The sequence below is a fragment of the Pogoniulus pusillus genome, chromosome 5 (genome assembly GCF_015220805.1).
Source record: "Pogoniulus pusillus isolate bPogPus1 chromosome 5, bPogPus1.pri, whole genome shotgun sequence".
Taxonomy (NCBI): domain Eukaryota; kingdom Metazoa; phylum Chordata; class Aves; order Piciformes; family Lybiidae; genus Pogoniulus; species Pogoniulus pusillus.
Window position 1 is genome coordinate 10,113,614 of NC_087268.1, and position 17,472 is coordinate 10,131,085.

Here is a 17,472-nt window from a genome sequence, read left to right on the forward strand (position 1 = left end):
ACAGTTGTCACACCAGCAAAGCCACAGGTACTTACCCCACACCTGCAGGAAGGGCAACCCTGCGTGGACTTGGCTTTTGGATGTGATATTTTACCTTTTACATAGCTCACTGCTGTGAAACTCATTAATGAAATGGTAGCATTGCCAAACAGAAGCATCACTGCATGATCTTGCCACCAGTTACTGTCACCCATTGCCAAGCGAGGCCTTGAACAACTTGATCTAGAGGGAGGTGTCCCAGCCCCCTGTCAGGGGTGTTGGAACAAGATGATCCTTAAGGTCCATTCCCACTCAAACCATTCTATTACTCTATGACTCAAGTGCTTTCAGGTCACTTGTCTTCTCCATACCAAAACAATGTATGAATGATGTACAAAAGTAATGCTCAGAGGCCCAGTTTTGCAGGAGCATAACGGAATAGCTTTATCTTATAGGGAAGGGAAACACTTCAAGCAGGCCAGCCTGCAACATGAACTTGCAGAAACTGCCTGAAACAGTGTCTTCACCAAGGTCATAATATGCACATTTCTCCATTGCAGATAACCCAGGAAGTAGACAGTATATTAATGCTCAGAAGAGATGCAGTAGTACAGGAAACGAAACTAAAATCCTGACTAGTTGCATTATTTTGCAGCAATCTGTAAACACTAAGGGTGCCTAACTGGTGTGGCTCAATTAAATTTCAGCCAATTCCAGATGACTTAATATTACAGATATTTTGATTGTGCTTCCTTGATGGGTATTAGTGATTTTGGTGCACTCCATACTTCTAATTAGGACTTTGAAACAGTAACAGACACTGTGGTTCTCTGACATACAGCAGCAGGGTGTCATTGGTGTAACCCATGTCATCACTCAAACTCCAGGACAGCTGTAGCAGATGTTGCTCAAACTCTGGAACACTGAGAGAAAAACTTCTCCCTGCAAATCCTTTCCAGGTTTCTACTAAGTTGTAAGCAGCAACACAATCAGTGTCATATGGAGGAGTTGAAGCACACAGTGCAGACAACTAGTAAAGCTAATAACCTACATAATTTCCTATTGAATCCTGTCCATTTAAAGTGCTCTTTAATCATCTCAGACACGAATAATGAGGTTGAAAGGAATCAACCTTGCAAGAAGATACAGCCTGAACAGTCAAGTCCCCTTGACCATCCTTCACAGCTAACCCAGACTTAAGGCCACCCTTGCAAATAAAGTTCTTCTATTGCATCCTGCATAACTCCACAGCTCAAACAAAAAGCCACCCTTGCAAGTACACTAACCAGTTCTTGTACTGCATCCTGCATAATTTGGTAGCTGCAAACAGCAACTTCAGCTACAGCAAATGATGACACAGGGATACCCACTTGCACTAAATTTGCAGAGGGCACACGTAAGACAAGAACGCATCTATCTGATTCTTAACGATGACTTCTTTTGGGTGCAAGTTATGTGGCAAGTAATGAGCCAGAGACATGTCCCAGGCATCCACAAAGTGCACGGCAATTCCTGAGAACATCTTCCTCATGACAGTATCAAGCTGAAAGGAGTACCAGTCACTGTTAAAGAGGCTCACTTCCGGCCCCAGCTCCTGAGCATTAGCGGTTCTGATGACAACTGAAGTCTTGGGGCTGCGATCCAGCAGCTGGATGATTGCTCTCCGAATGTTCCTCAGCCGGCGGATGTACACTTGCACGGGGAAAGTGCTGAAGTGGGACCAGATGGTGATGGCTATCACCGTGTTCCTCCCGCCCACTATGCCGTTCAGCTCGTTGGCAATGTAGCGCAGCTCACTGCTGAAGACCGTTGAGAAGCGAATGGGTGGCCCGTGACAGCGGAACTTCAAGAGGATGTTGTGCTTCTGGTCCACAGACATGAAAGGTCCAACGTTCTTAGGACTCCCCAGGTTAAACTCCACCAGATCTGAAAACCCAACAGCGAGTGTTAGCAAAGGATGGCAACGAAGAGATTAAAACGGTCAACAAGATGCTAGGACCACAGAGGAAAAGTAGCAGCAGATAAAGACATCTGCACATAACCCTAAAATGAAGCACAAAATGCATGTCATGTACATGGCTAGCTGCTGTTGCAGTGGGTTCAGAAGAGGGCCATGAAGATGGTAAGAGGGCTGCAGCACCTGCCCTGCATGCGCAGGCTGCAAGAACTACCTTTGCTCAGCCTGGAGAAGTGAAAACTCCTGGGGCACCTGGTCCCTTATAGCAACCTTCAAGTACCTGAAGGGGGCCTACAGTAAAGCCAGAGACTTTTTACAAGGGCTGGCAGTGATAGAATGAGAAGAATGGATTGAAGCTTGAAGAGGGTAGAGACCGGAGTTTAGGAAGAAATTCTTTACCATGAGGATGGTGAGACACTGGAACAGGATGCCCAGGGAGGCTGTGGATATCCACTTCCTGGAGGTGTCCAAGGCCAAGATGGATGAGGCCCTGAGCAAGCTGGTCTAGTGGGAAATGTCCCTGCCCATGGCAAAGGGGTTGGTACTAGATGATCTTTAAGGTCCCTTCCAACACAAATCCTTCTATGAATCTATATTTCAGAGTGGCATTTATGGGTGCTGAAATCTGCAAGACAGCACACTGAAGTTTCACAAGGCTGTGAAGCCTTTTCCAAGTTTCTCAAACTCTTTTCTCCTGTCTCACAGAACAGCAATTTCCCAAGTAGACTCTACAGGTCACTGCTGCCCTCTGAAGCCAGTGCTCATGGGAACTCATCTGACACCATTACATTTAAAGGCAACTTCATCGCCTCCTCTGCGCTCCCTCCAGCACCTCAACATCTCTCTTTTATTGAGGTGCCCAAAACTGGACACAATACTCTTCTTCTTCCTTTGTTTTGTCATTGTCGTTGGGTAAGATCAACTCCATGCCTGAGATGTGAGAAATAAAGCTTTGTGAAGGAACAGAAATTCAAATATAAATAACCTGGGACAAATGCTGTCAGATATTCAAACCACTGTCTTATCGTCGAGTCTCCAAACAAGTGGATTACTTTTCCTTGTAAGCACTTAGTTATGTCATCTGAGCTGTTAAAATGATGGATCCAGTGTGTTCTGGACCTCCATTCATCTTCATAAAAGTAACCAGAAGGAGACACTGTGGGGTCTTCAGCTCTGTCTATGCTGACTGGATCTGGAAAAGAAAAACTTCTTGAAATGAAGCTACAACAGCAGCAGCCTCTATGAGCTTGGTGGCCATACATCCAGGAACGTCATGCATTCATGCCTGCTCATACTTCAACAGTGGGTGTCAAGAAGATGGGGCCACTCTCTTTTCAGTGGTGCCCTGTGGGAAGACAAGGGGTAACAGACACAAACTGGAACAAAGTTCCACCCCAACACAATAAAAATCTTCTTTGCTGTGAGGGTGTCAGAGCACTGAAACAGGCTGCCCAGAGAGGCTCTGGAGTCTCCTTCCCTGAAGAGTTTCAAAATCCAGATGGACATGTTCCTGTGTGGCCTGCCCTAGATGATCCTGCTTCGCCAGGGGAGGTGGACATCACCATCTCCAGCGGTTACTTCCAATCCCTACCATTCTGTGGCTCTATGAACATCTTCTCCAGTTTCAAGTGGAAGAGTATGATGTACCACACACATCACAAAGCTCAATGCGTGACACTTCTGCAAGCCCAGGTAATTCATCTCCTATTTCTGCAGCAAAATCACAACCACTGGTAGAGTGAGTTGAGCAATTGTAGATTAACCTGGTTTAAATAAAATCTGATGGTGAAGTCAAAATCAGTAAGTGTCTGGTATCTTCACAGATAGGTAGGGGTTGGAAGAGATCTTTGGAGGTCGAGTCCAACTGCCTTGCCAAAGCAGATCTCCCACACTTAGAAGCAAATAGTCATGGGCAGAGAAGATAAGCAAAGCACCTTCTTTTCCATCCTGGGATGGATCCCAGGGTGGGTCACTCTCCTCTCACATGCAGCAAGTGACAGGACAAGAGGAAAGAGCCTCAGGTTGTGCCAGAGGAAGTTCAGGTTGGACATTAGGAAAAATGTCTTCACAGAATGGGTTACCAAGCATTAGAACAGGCTGCACAGGAAGGTGGTAGAGTCACCATCCCTGGAGGGATTTCAAAGCCATGTGAATGTGGTGCTGAGGGACATGATGTAGTGGCAGTGGCTTAGCAGTAGTGGTGGAATTGCGAGCTCTAGGCGAGTGGTCGGAGTTGACCTCAAAAATCTCCTCTAGCTTCCAGAGTTTTAGGATTCCAGGATCCCAGAACCTCCAGGGCTGCCATCAGACAGAACCCTCCGTGCCAAGGGTGCTGCTGCCCTCTAGTGGCCAGAGAGCAAATAGCAGGGAGCGCTGCTCCACAGCAGCAGCCTCTGCCACCGCCTCTGCCACCGCCGCACAGGACAGCCCCAAGGTCACAGCAGAGTACCACTCAAAACAAAAATACCAGTACCTGAAAGGAGCCTACAGGAGAGCTGGACGGGAACTTTCGATAAGGGCCTGTTCTGACAGGATAAGGGACAACGGTTTGAAACGAGAGCAGGGTAGATTTAGATTGGATGTTAGGAAGCAGCTCTTCATTGTGAGGGTGGTGAGATACCAGAATGGGCTGTCCAGAGAAGATGTGGATGCCTCGTGCCTGGCATTAAAACCAGGCTGGATGAGGCTTTGAGCAAGCTGGTCTAGTGGGAGGTGTCCCTGCCCATTGCAGAGGAGATGGAACTCTGTGATCTTTATGGTCCCTCCCAACTCAAGCTATTCACCAGTTCTACAGAAACAACAGCAGCACAATGAATCTCATCGTGTCATCAATCCTAACCAATCCATACCTCCCACCGTCACTACACCAATACATGAAAGTTAATTTGCTCAAAGACAATTCTTCTTAGAAGGCATTTCTCTGAGTAATAGTGGGCTGCTCCTATCAAAGCTTTCTAACCCAGCACTACATCTCATGAAACACAAGCAGGCTTTGTTAATCTCTAACTCCTAGAAGGACAAAATAGTAACATTTCAAATCTGCAGTGTTTTTTTGTGAAGAAGTATCTAACACGGTCTTGGATTGATGGTTTGATTTGATGGTCTTGGAGGTCTTCTCCAAACAAAACAATTCTATGGTTCTACAATTCAAGAAGCAACAGAACCCATGTCATCTAAAGCATCTGGAGAAACAGAGGAAAGTAAATCACAGAATGGTTTGGGTTGGAAGGGACCCCAAAGAACATCTAGCTCCAACTGCCCTGTCACGGGCAGGAACATCTCCTACTGGGGACTGAGTGGCTGGAAAGCAGCCAGGAGGAAAGGGACCTGGGGGTACTGGTATATAGTAGCTGAACATGAACCAGCAGTGTGCCCAGGTGGCCAAGAGAGCCAATGGCATCCCTGGCCTGTATCAAGAACAGTGTGGCCAGTAGGACAAGGGAGGTTATTCTTCCCCTGGACTCAGCACTGGTCAGGCCACACCTTGAGTACTGTGTCCAGTTCTGGGCCCCTCAATTCAAGAGAGATGTTGAGGTGCTGGAATGTGTCCAGAGAAGAGCAACAAAGCTGGTGAGGGGCCTGGAACACAAACCCTATGAGGAGAGGCTGAGGGAGCTGGGGGTGTTTAGCCTGGAGAAGAGCAGGCTCAGGGGTGACCTCATTGCTGTCTACAACTACCTGAAGGGAGGTTGTAGCCAGGTGGGGGTTGGTCTCTTCTCCCAGGCAACCACCAACAGAACAAGGGGACACAGTCTCAAGTTGTGCCGGGGTAGGTATAGGCTGGATGTTAGGAGGAAGTTCTTGCCAGAGAGAGTGACTGGCATTGGAATGGGCTGCCCAGGGAGGTGGTGGAGTCACCATCCCTGGAGGTGTTCAGGAAAAACCTGAGGCACTTAGTGCTATGGTCTAGTTGAGTGGCTAGGGCTGGGTGCTAGGTTGGCCTGGATGATCTTGTAGGTCTCTTCCAACCTGCTTGATTCTATGATTCTTCTAAAGTGCTGCTGGCCCAATAGCAGCACTCTGTTCTTCTTCTGAACAGGAGAAATAGAAAGCAAGAAATGTTGTAGGCTGTTTTAAAGTCTCTTAAAACCTCGTTAAAAAAATTTCAACTAAGAAATAATTCTGTGTATATCACATCACATGCAGGCTTTTTACAGGCATAAACAGGGATACAAATGAGATAAAACCTCTAAGATGAACTTAGTATGGGACTGCCTCTTTCTTCTGTTTCTTGACAGGGTACACAGAAGGTGTACCCTACACAACTGTAGGTTCTGATATCCTGTAGGAGCACAAATGTCAATAATACTTCGTTGCCAAAATCTGCTGGACAAAAATTGTACCATGGGCTGCATCAAGAGGAGTGTGAACAGCAGGGCAAGAGAGATTTTTCTTGTTTGCTCTTTTGAGACCCCGCCTCGATTACTGCATCTAGTACTGCTATCTCCATCATAAGCAGGACATACAACTGCTGCAGCAAGTCCAGAGGAGGGTCACAAAGATGATCCAGAGAGCTGGAGCATCGCTGCTATGAGGACAGGCTGAGGGTGCTGGAGTTATTCAGCCTGGAGAAGAGAAGACTCCAGGGAGACCTTATAGTTGCCTTCCAATTCCTGACAGGAACCTACAGGAAGGCTGGAGAGGGACTTTTCATAAGGGTGTTGTGTGGTTTGAGGCTAATTGGAATATTTTCATGAGAAAAAATAGATTATAGGCTGTGAAAATAAAAAAAATGGTGATGTCTACTGCACTCATAGGTTTGCTGAGATGTATAAAAACAAGGACACAAGCACAGATAAGAGAGTCTGTCAGTGTCTGTGCTTCTCCCTTGTTTCTAATGTATTAACTTCTAGCTGGATCTGTGTAACACAACTAATCATTCTGCTTCTAACTCCCCTTGCCAGACTTCTCAACTCATTTTGCATGTCAGGCAGATTCTGGGATAAGAGTGGGGGGTGGAAAAAAAGTGGAAGGGTGGTTGGGAGCCCCTCCTGGAGGACTCTGATATCTGGGAGGAGTGTTGTGTTTCTGTATTACTTTTAACTTGTGTATTTCAAGATCTTATCATAGCCTTCCAGTACCTGAAGGCCTAGAGGAAGGTTGGGGAGAGACTATTTACAAGGTCTTGTAATGACAGGACAAGAGCTAATGGGTTCAAGATGGAAGAAAGGAGATTTAGACTAGATGGTAGGAAGAAATTCTTTACAGTGAGAGTGGTGAGACGCAGGCACAGGTTGCTCAGGGAGGTTGTGGATTTCCTCTCCTTGGAGGTGTTCAAGGCCATGTTGGATGAGGCCTTGAGCAACCTGTTCTAGGAGGAAGTGTCCTTGCCTATGGCAGGGGGTTGGAACTGGGTGATCTTTGAAGTCCCTTCCAACCTAAACCATTCTATGATTCTATTTCTGTATATAGCTGTAAATAGAATCACAGAAACATCCAGGTTGGAAAAGCCCCTCAGGATCACCAAGTCCAACCTATAACCCTACTCTACAAGACTCACCTTAAACCATAACCCTAAGCACCTCATCCAAACGACCCTTAAACACACCCAGAGGGGGTTGTAATATATGGTAAATACCTATGTGCAGATATACCTATAAACTGTGCTAAGCTATCAATATAAAGCTTCATTCCTTAACTTCCAGCTGTCTAAGTCTAGTCTGGGTGAATCCATTGCCCGGGGTGGGGGAGGAGTAGGTAACCCCAAACCATCACAGGTGTCTAGTAATAGGACAAAGGGGAATGGTTTTAAGCTGAGGAAGGGTAGGTTTAGACTGGATCTTAGGAGGTGCTTTGATACAAGAGTAGTGAGATTCTGGAATAGGTTGCCCAGAGAGGCTGTTGATGCACCTGCCCTGGAGGTATTCAAGGCCATGTTGGAAGAGGCCTTGAGCAACCAAGTTGAGAGGCCTCCCTGCCCATGGCAGAGAGGTTGGAGTAGATGCTCTGTTAAGGCCCCTTTCAACTGAAGCCATCCTAGAAAAAAAACTTAACAAAGAAAGAAATGAAGACATGCAACTGGTTCTGCTAGATTAGCTTGAGAGTTTGATGAGCAGTTGCTGTTAAGACACCTCTGTAAAGAGAAAAAGACTTTTGGCAACGGAACTAAACTTTTTACATTACTTTTACTGAAAGTCCTGTTTGTGTAGGTAATTTTAGACAACTCTGTTATGCAATTTGCAGTATTATTTTAACAGTTCATTTTTATGTTACGCTGTGAAAACAAATCAAATCAATTATTACTTCATGTTTGGGTCTTAACAATAAAATTATTAACAAAGTACAAAGGAGGAGGTCAAAGATTGCACTTTACCTGTAAATGCATTGGGCTTTACAATCACTGAATCAGGTCCACTGGAGAGTATTGGCCTCTTGATATTCACATCACTAGAACAAATTAAAATAATAATAATAATAATATGTGTGAAATTGACTGTAAAATTTGAAGGTAATATTCAGTGTCTTTTTTTTAATCTACTTCAAAGACCTACATACAACCCACACTTATTTTTTTCTTTTCACTTCAAGTTTATTCTACTTTCTGTACCATCCCTGGAGGTATTTAAGAAATGGAACATTGAGGGATGGTTTAATGGCCAGTATTCAAGAAATGCACTTAGATGGAGCACTGAGGTATGGTTTAATGGCCATTTAATTAGGTTGATGGTTGGACTTGATGATCTTAGAGGAATTTTCCAACTGAAACAACTCTATGACTCCATGACTCATGGCCTAAAACTATTGTTAAGATTTGTAAGTCTTCCTGAGCAACCAGGAACCCACAGCTCTGCATGTAAGATGACTCTTGTTGAAGGTAAAGGCAATAGATATCTTGTGCAACAATAAGCCTCAAACCTCTACTTATTTTAGTATTGTGGTTTAACCTAGCAGGCAGCTCAACACCACACAGCTGCTATTCAACAACTCACACCAGCTCCAGCAGGTATACACCTCCTGTAAGGCAATATGTCAGATTTCACAGAATCAGAGACTGTTAAAAGGGATCTCTGGAGGTCATAGATTCAAAGGCCCTGCCAAAGCAGGATCACCTAGGGCAGGCCACACAGGAAAGAGAACAGGAAGATTTGGAGCCTCCAGAGAAGGAGGCTCCACAATCTTTAGGCAGCTTGGTGCAGTGCTCTGGCATGCTCACAGCAAAGAAGTTCCCCCTCATGTTGAGGTGAAACTTTGTGTGCTCTAGGTTATACCCACTGTTCCTTGTCCTATTACTGGACATCATCACAAAGTGACTGTCATCTCATCTTGAGATGCACCACTCAGATATTTATAGACATTAATAAGATCCTCTCTCAGCCTTTTCTTCTCAAGAACAGCCCCAGGTCTTTCAGTCTTTCTTCATAGGAGAGATGCTCAAGTCCATTATATCATCCTCACAGCCTCCCTTGGACTCTCTACAGTAGATCTCTGTCTCTCTTGAATTTGGGAGCCCAAAACTAGATACTATATTCCAGGTGTGGTTTCACTAGGATAGCATAGAGGGGGAGAACCTTCCTGGAGCTGCTGGACACAACCAACAGTTTGCCTTAACTGAACAAAAATGTACTGACTGAGCACATATAAATTCAACAAGATACATACCTTTGGAAAAAGAGGCTTTCCTCTTGTGTCAGAAGACCCTTCTGATATCCACCCTTGGCATGGTTGATTCGGCTGGTACAGGACAGTTTCCGAGGTTTATAACAGAACCACGGCTCACCAGTGTAGAGATCTGTGAAGTTGCAGACTGGCAGATCTCCAGGCAAGCAAACATTGCATTCAGTAGTCTCTGAATACCTTCCAGACTTGAACGAGCTTTTGAAATAGACTCTGTCTGGCCTTTCTTCTCGTAAACGCAGGAGGACTTGGACTGCTTCACTCGGATGGACAAGCGACACAGAAACTTTGACTTCTCCCGGCCAAAGCAAAGTAAAGAAGACTTTATAAAGGCCATTATGGCAATCTACAACCCTTCCTGTTGCTCCAGCTTTCAGCAGAGGAGAGTGAATTCGTGCCTGGAGGTAGTCTCCACCGTACTGCTTCGGTTTTCCTTGGAAATCCTTCAGACGAACAAGTACCTCTAACTGATCACCCACCTTGAAGGGCTCACTGGGTTTCACAATCACAAAGTCACTATGTAAGGGATCAGTGCTCTGTAGAAAGGCAGTTCTGCTGTCAGGGGGATTTGGCCACTCTATTGCAGCAAGCAATGATTCCTCTTCCACTTGTTCTCTTTTGGACAAAGTCTGCTGCTTATAACCACAGTAAGGCTTCCTGGTAGTTTTGGTTGTCTGGGACAGAGAGTGTTGGACATTGTTTTCTGTTATCCAGTTTGAGCCTGAAATTGTGTCATCATCTAAGTTCTGGAAAGAGGGAAAAATATATTACCTGAAACTCTGATATTAAATTAAACACCCTAAGAGAAGCATCAAAGTGCTGATTTAGGACCAGAGAGACTGGTGAAGGGTCTGGAGAACAAGTCCTGTGAGGAACAGCAGAAGAAACTGGGGTTGTTTACTTTGGAGAAAAGGAGGCTGAGGGGAGACCTTATCTGAAAGAGGAACCTGAAAAGAGGTTGTAGCGAGGCAGGGGATTAGTCTCTTCTCACAAGTCTCAACTGATAGGACAAGAGCAAACAGCATCAAGTTACACCAGGGGAGGTTTAGGTTGGACATAAGGAAAAAAATTCTATATCCAAAGGGTTCTCAGTCTGCAACAGGCTGCCCAGGGGAGTAGCTGAAGCACCACCCCTGGATGTATTTAAAAGTCCTCTAGATATGGTGCTTAAAGATACGGTATAGCAGTAGCCCTGGTAGAGACAGATAATTAGTGAACTTGATGATCTTGAAGATCTTTTCTAACCATGGTGTAGCAGTTTAGAAACTAATGCTCTACTTTGGTTTTAAACTATAAACAAGAGAGAGAAACTTCCTGGACATTCTTTTGAACATAGATTGAATGAGTAGGGCCTTGGTTGTAAAAGAGTAATAATGATAAACCATTTATTGGCTTGCTAAGAGGGATAAAACAACAACGTATAAGAAATTTCTCACTCCTTGGTCCCTTTGCCTTCCACTTTCCACCTCCTCCACTGCACATCTGTGTATAACTGAATACTATTCTTGACTGACCAAACAACATGTGAGATCTTGCTGGTTTTCTATCTGGGGAGAGAGGTGGTGTTGGGCCTTTCTGATCTTTCTTTGTCCAAGGGGGAGGGTGGGCTTTCTGTATCATTTCTCAGTTGTATGTAATTGTAAATACATGTAAATCAAGTTTGTATCTATGCTTGCTGTAAAATATCTCTTTATCTTATTTCCAAGCTGTCTGAGCTGCTCTGGTAAATTTTATTTGGGGGCTAGTTTCTCAATCCAGCACACATGGTGATTCTGTGAATTACAGACTCGTGTTTTCTGAAGCAATCCCAAGAACTGGGCTTTGCCTTTACAGTTTCAAAGGCAATTAAATGAAGCAATTTTATTAGAAGATACTGTGCTAGACTGAGCCTAGCTGGGATATTTTGGTGAGAAGAATTAGATTAAGCTGTGAAAAGGTAACAATGGTGATGTCTACTGCATTCCTCGGCTTGCTGAGGTGTACAAGAACATAAACATAGATAAGGTAGTTGTTTGCTCTCTGTCTTTGGGGCTGCACTTTAACCCAACCTGCCATCTGTGTGACTAATCCATCTGCTTCCTAACTCCCCGGCCAACCCTCCAAACTACCTTGAGTGTAAGGTAAAGTCTGGGGTAAGGTAGAGGGGTGAGAAGGTGAAAGGGTGGTTGGGAGCCCCTCCTGGGGACTCTAGTTTCTGGGATGGGTGTTGTATTTCTGTATTAATTTTTAACTTGGATAATTCTGTGCATGTTGTAAATACCTGCTTGGATATTGTGCTAAGCTGTAAACATAAAGCTTCATTCAATTCCCATATCGACTGAGCCTAGTCTAGGTGATTTTCTTAAGTGGGGGGGGGGGCAGATGACACCCAAAAGATCACACAAACAAACCTGTAACTTTGACTGTTTCCTGAAGAATCAGGTTACTCAGCTCTGACCAAAAAAAGAAGTTACAAAAGGTTGTATGACAAAAGAGTAAATTTCAACTAATGTTTTCTTTTCTTACCATATGTGATGGTTTGGGTGTTCCCTGCCCCCCCCCACACTTTAGCAATCACCCAGACTAGACTCAGCCAGCTCTGGAAATATGAATGAAGCTTATATTTACAGCTAGCACAATATACAAGCAGATATTTACAGTATATACAGAAATTGACAAGGTAAAAAGGTGATGCAGAAACACAACAGCCCTCCCAGAAACCTAAGTCCCCAGGAGGGGCTCTCAACCACCCCTTCACCTTCCCCCTGCCCCTCTCAACCTTACCCCAGTCCCAAGGAAGAATGGAGGCTCAGCCAAAGGGTTAAGAAGCAAAGTGGATTAGTCCAAAATGGAGGGTGAGGTTAGAGAGATGCAGCTCAGCCAGCAGCCCCAGCGAGAGTGATGCTGAGTGTCTGTTATCTAATGTTTTGACTTGTTTTTATACATCTCAGCAAGCCTATGAGGGAAGCAGACATCACCATTGTTTTGATTTCACAGCCTATGATCTAGTCCTTCTCACCAGAACATTCTAGCTAGCTTCAAACTAACACACAATAGTAACATTTTAGCCTTTAATCACAATGAGGTCTAACAGTTGCTCACTATGATGCAAGGCAATCAGGTTTCTTTGAGATGCTGTACTACAGACAAAGTTGATGCACATTTTGAATAGGCCTTCTAGAGAAGCCTACTGTCTGCAGTGGCTGCAGTCACTTACCTCATTACACTCACAGTGTTACTTCTCTAACTAAACTCACAGAATGGGAAGGGCTGGAAGGCACCTCCTGCTACAATTTATTTGACTGTGCCAGACTATTAAAATCATCTGAGGAACACAGAGATTCAATCCACTTTTTGAGGGAAAAATACAGCTAAGCAACAGAAATCAGCTCTGTACTGAAGCCTGTTACATAAGAAGCTGGTTTTGATAAGCTGAAGTGTAAGAGGATAGTGAGCATACTAGGATGTGTAACTCTAAGACCTCAAATTGAAAATGGTGATGTTTGGGCTGTAAAACCTAAACCAACAAGTATTTGCAGACACAAAAAGCTACTACCACAACAGGAGCTTTTGCTTCCATTTTACTTTTCCACTCAGGATTTAACCATTTATCTCTGAAGGCTGTGTTAACAGATAATCATTTCTATTTTCTACCACAGCAGGCAAAAATGCAAACATGTCAGTGCACATGACTTCCACTAAACAAGGGAGTTTCAGGCAAAGAGGAGAATCCATCTGAGGCACTCTTCTACTTCACATCTTACCTATGTGCATTTTTGAATCACAGAGAGTTTATAATGTTTGATACCTTCACAAGATCCTCCTTTTAGAATCACAGAATCAGTCAGGGTCAGAAGGGACCACAAGTATCACAGAGTTCCAACCCCCCTGCCATAGGTAGGGACACCCTACCCTAGATCAGGCTCATGCAGTCTGACCTTAAACACCTCCAGGGATGGGGCCTCGGTCACCTCCCTGGGCAACTTATTCCAGGCTCTCCCCACTCTCATGGTGAAGAACTTCCTCCTCACATCCAGTCTGACTTGGTCATGCATATATACATATCACAGACAATATTGCATAGGAATATTTTACCAAGTTAACTATACATTTTGATGCACCCAACAGATGGCAACCATGTCTCAGCCAGTAAAAACATTTAAGTACTTAGCTAAGGAGGGCTGGAGAGGAAAAAAAATGGCTTTAATTAAATTTATGAACGTGTTCAGTGGAAGCTCTCACGAGAAAGTTTCAGTGTTTCAGATGGTACATCAGGGCAGAGGAGCATGGAAAAAACTCCTTGCAAATGAAGAAAAGAGATGGCTGTCCCAAAGGGAAAGGGTAAATCTAGCACTACTTTTAAACTTCTATAAATATCTGCAAATAACTTCCATAAACATGTTAGATAGATGGCTGTCTGAAAGGGCAGATCTAGCACTATTTTTAAGCTTCTATGAGTATCTTCAGGGGTTTTAACCCAGTCTTTCTGTATGAAATGCAGATGTCATTGATGGCCAAATTAGCCCTTCTGAAATCCTTCCAAAGCATACAGAAATCTTTCCGTGGAAAAGGGTACAGATAACACCAAGCCAATAAATGTATTCAGAAAAGAGAGCAGAGAATATAGCTCTCTGTCTCTACAGCAAGTGACCTACACAGCCTTTACAACCAAGCACAAGGCCAAAGCTCTTCATTTGTATGCAACTCAGAGCCCAGACAAGCACTGTTACTTCAGCATCCCCAGGTGACGACCCATAAAGAATACACCATACCACAATTTTTTCCTCACTCAGTCTTCAATGGACTGGGAGTGAATAATGCAATCTCTGGCATGGTAAACCCAGAGCTTCTTCAATGGCCTGAAGGACCATTCTTTCTCTAACTTACCTGTTTATCCTTATAATCTTCTCTGAAGCCTAAACAAGACCATGTGTTGTAGAATTAGAAGCTTATATGTGAGCAGCCTTCCAGTACCTGAAGGTGCTACAACAAAGTGGGAAAGGACTTTTTACAAGGGTTTATGATAGGACAAGAGGGAATGGAATGAAGGAGGAGTTTAGATTCAGACTGGTTATAAGTAAGATACTCCTTACAGTAAGGGCAGAGAGACATTGGAACCCAGGGAAGTTGTGGATGGACACTCCCTGAAGCTGTTCAGTGCCAGGCTGGATGAGGCCTCAAGCAACCTGGTCTAGTGGAGTTTCCCAGGGTCATCTCCAAAAAAATGCTCATATTCTCTTACCTCTGTGGATATACACCTTGCACTGAGGCAGATTAATAGTTTAGTCTGTCTTACTCTGTTTCTTATTCCCTTCTTCACTGCCTTTTCAAATCTCCTGTATGTTCAGAAGCCTTAGCAAGCCCATATGGAACTGTGAGCTCTCTATTTAGCAGCAAAAGCAAAATGAAATGTCTTTAGGGAAGGCAGATAAAGAGCAGCTCTCAAGATTTCTCAAGAGCCCTCTTCCTTTATAGAATCACAGAGCTGCTGTGGTTGGAAAACACCTTATGACACAGATTCTTTTAGCTTTTAACAGTCTCCATGGTGAGCAACGCTTGCCCTGCTTTACTTATTTCCATACACACTCCATTCTGGGTGTCTTGATTTGGAGTACAATTCCCAAAGCCTTTTTGCTTGCTTGATTGCTGGGTCCAAGGCTTTTTTGTTTGTTTGCATGTGAGGGGTGTTAGGTTTTGGTTGGGTTTCTTCTATTTTTGTTTGCTGCTTTCTGAAGTCAACAAGAACACCAAATGTGACAAGAAGGTAATTTAAGGGATGCCTGCCAAGTAAGCCAAACAGGACAGCATGGATTACATGTCAATTAAGCACAAATAAATCCACAAGCTGTTCCTGGTGCATGAGAGATGACATTAAAAGGGGAAAAAAAAGGCAGCTATGTTTTCAGAATTAATAAACATTTCATCAACTACTCAGCTTTTAGCATTCTTACTGCCCACTAAACAAAAAATTAAACATATAGCCCCAGCCAGGCAATCATGCTGGGTAATCACGGTGGGCAGAGACCAGCAGGATGGGATTTAACAAGGCCAAGTGCAGGGTTCTGCACTTTGGCCACAACAACCCCAAGCAGCACCACAGGCTGGGGACTGAGTGGCTGGAGAGCAGCCAGGAGGAAAGGGACCTGGGGGTACTGATAGATAGTAGCTGAAGATGAGGCAGCAGGGTGCCCAGGTGGCCAACAGAGCCAATGGCATCCCTGGCCTGTATCAAGAACAGTGTGGCCAGCAGGACAAGGGAAGTTATTCTTCCCCTGTATTCAGCACTGGTCAGGCCACACCTTGAGTCCTGTGTCCAGTTCTGGGCTCCTCAATTCAAGAGAGATGTTGAGGTGCTGGAATGTGTCCAGAGAAGGGCAACAAAGCTGGTGAGGGGCCTGGAACACAAACCCTATGAGGAGAGGCTAAGGGAGCTGGGGTTGTTTAGCCTGGAGAAGAGGAGGCTCAGGGGTGACCTCATTGCTGTCTACAACTACCTGAAGGGAGGTTGTAGCCAGGTGGGGGTTGGTCTTTTCTTCAAGGCAACCAGCAACAGAACAAGGGGACACAGTCTCAAGTTGTGCTGGGGGAAGTATAGGCTGGATGTTAGGAGGAATTTCTTCCCAGAGAGAGTGATTGGCATTGGAATGGGCTGCCCAGGGAGGTGGTGGAGTCACCATCCCTGGAGATGTTCAAGCAAAGCCTGTCTGAGGCACTTAGTGCCATGGTCTAGTTGACTGGATAGGGCTGGGGGATAGGTTGGACTGGATGATCTTGGAGGTCTCTTCCAACCTGGTTGATCCTATGATTTTATGCTCTCAAATTGATTCTAGAATGGTTATGGGGTACTTGGTTAGCTCTGCAATGAACACTTCTCAGTTAAACACAATGATGTCTGTGGCTGATAAAAACCATGTTGAATATTTCAACTGCTGCTGAAAAGATGGATCTCCAAAGCCTAGTGTCTTCCAACAGCTGTAACTCTTATCTTGGCCTAGTACATTCATAACCACGGCTGCAAACCTTTCTAAGTCACTAACATTAGAGCTGGAAATACGACAGAAGCCTCCCAGCTGACAGGCAAGGGAGGAGAGTAGAGAAGTTCCAGCTTGCCCAACACAGTCTTTGTTTATAAAATTTGAAAGTGAATAAATCCCACTTACTGCAAAGTAAATCCTCTTGTTATCAGAGATAAAGTACCTGGAGCCTAAAATTGCTATTTGTTGTCTAAAGCATGAGAGCAAGTCTTGAGGACAAGTCTTTGAAGAAGCAGTTGAGAGAACTGAGATTGTTTAGTCTGAAGGCTGAGGGGAGGCCTCATTGTTCTCTACAACCACATCAAAGGAGGTTGCAGCAAAGTGGGGGTCAGACTCTTCTCCCTAGTACCAGGTAATAGAATAAGAGGAAATAGCCTCAAGTTGTGCCATGGGAAGTTATGTTTCCCTCTCCCCATCCTCTCTCAAGTACTTTTAAATAAAATAATGCTCATGACCAGTCCTGAAGCAGTTCTGTGGCCCTAAAGGCAACTATTACCAATACACCAACTCTCCTGTACCCTAAAGGAATGAGGTTACTCCTCAGCAACATGGAAAACAATTGAACATTTTATGTGTGCTTGAAAAAAAAATACGACACAATAAAAATGCATTTCTTGTTGTCTTATGTAATGGTCAGTTGTTGGACCTCAAGGGAGGAGTTACTTCTTGCTAAAAAGCAAACTAGACAATAAGCAGGCTATCAAATGTTTTGTGGACAGCTTCATCATTATTTTATTTTAAATAATAAGGGAAGAACAGTGAAGTAAATTTCTGACATGGGTAGAACTGTTGAAAGGGTATCACTAATAGCTTAGGAATTCAAGAGGGACAATTCCAGCAACATGAGAAAGTATGAAATCCTGAAGAGAAAAAGCAGGGAGGCTAGCTGATCATTGCTTTAGCTCCTTC

General features: G+C 44.3%; 1 protein-coding gene across 3 annotated transcripts in view; it reads right to left on the reverse strand.

Moving 5' to 3' along the window:
- Window positions 1–397: 397 nt before the first annotated feature.
- NXPE3 (neurexophilin and PC-esterase domain family member 3) overlaps window positions 398–17,472 on the reverse strand; it is a 32,807-nt gene continuing 15,732 nt past the window's right edge. For 2 of the 3 annotated variants that reach the window (XM_064143167.1, XM_064143166.1), the window contains exons 4-7: window positions 9,536–10,296; window positions 8,250–8,323; window positions 2,922–3,128; window positions 398–1,905 (exon numbers count right to left, since the gene is read on the reverse strand). In XM_064143167.1, coding sequence (XP_063999237.1) covers window positions 1,355–1,905; window positions 2,922–3,128; window positions 8,250–8,323; window positions 9,536–10,296 — 1,593 coding nt within the window. In that variant the 3' untranslated portion in view covers window positions 398–1,354. The remainder of the gene's footprint in view (window positions 1,906–2,921; window positions 3,129–8,249; window positions 8,324–9,535; window positions 10,297–17,472) is intronic. The other variant, XM_064143168.1, reaches the window with a different exon arrangement.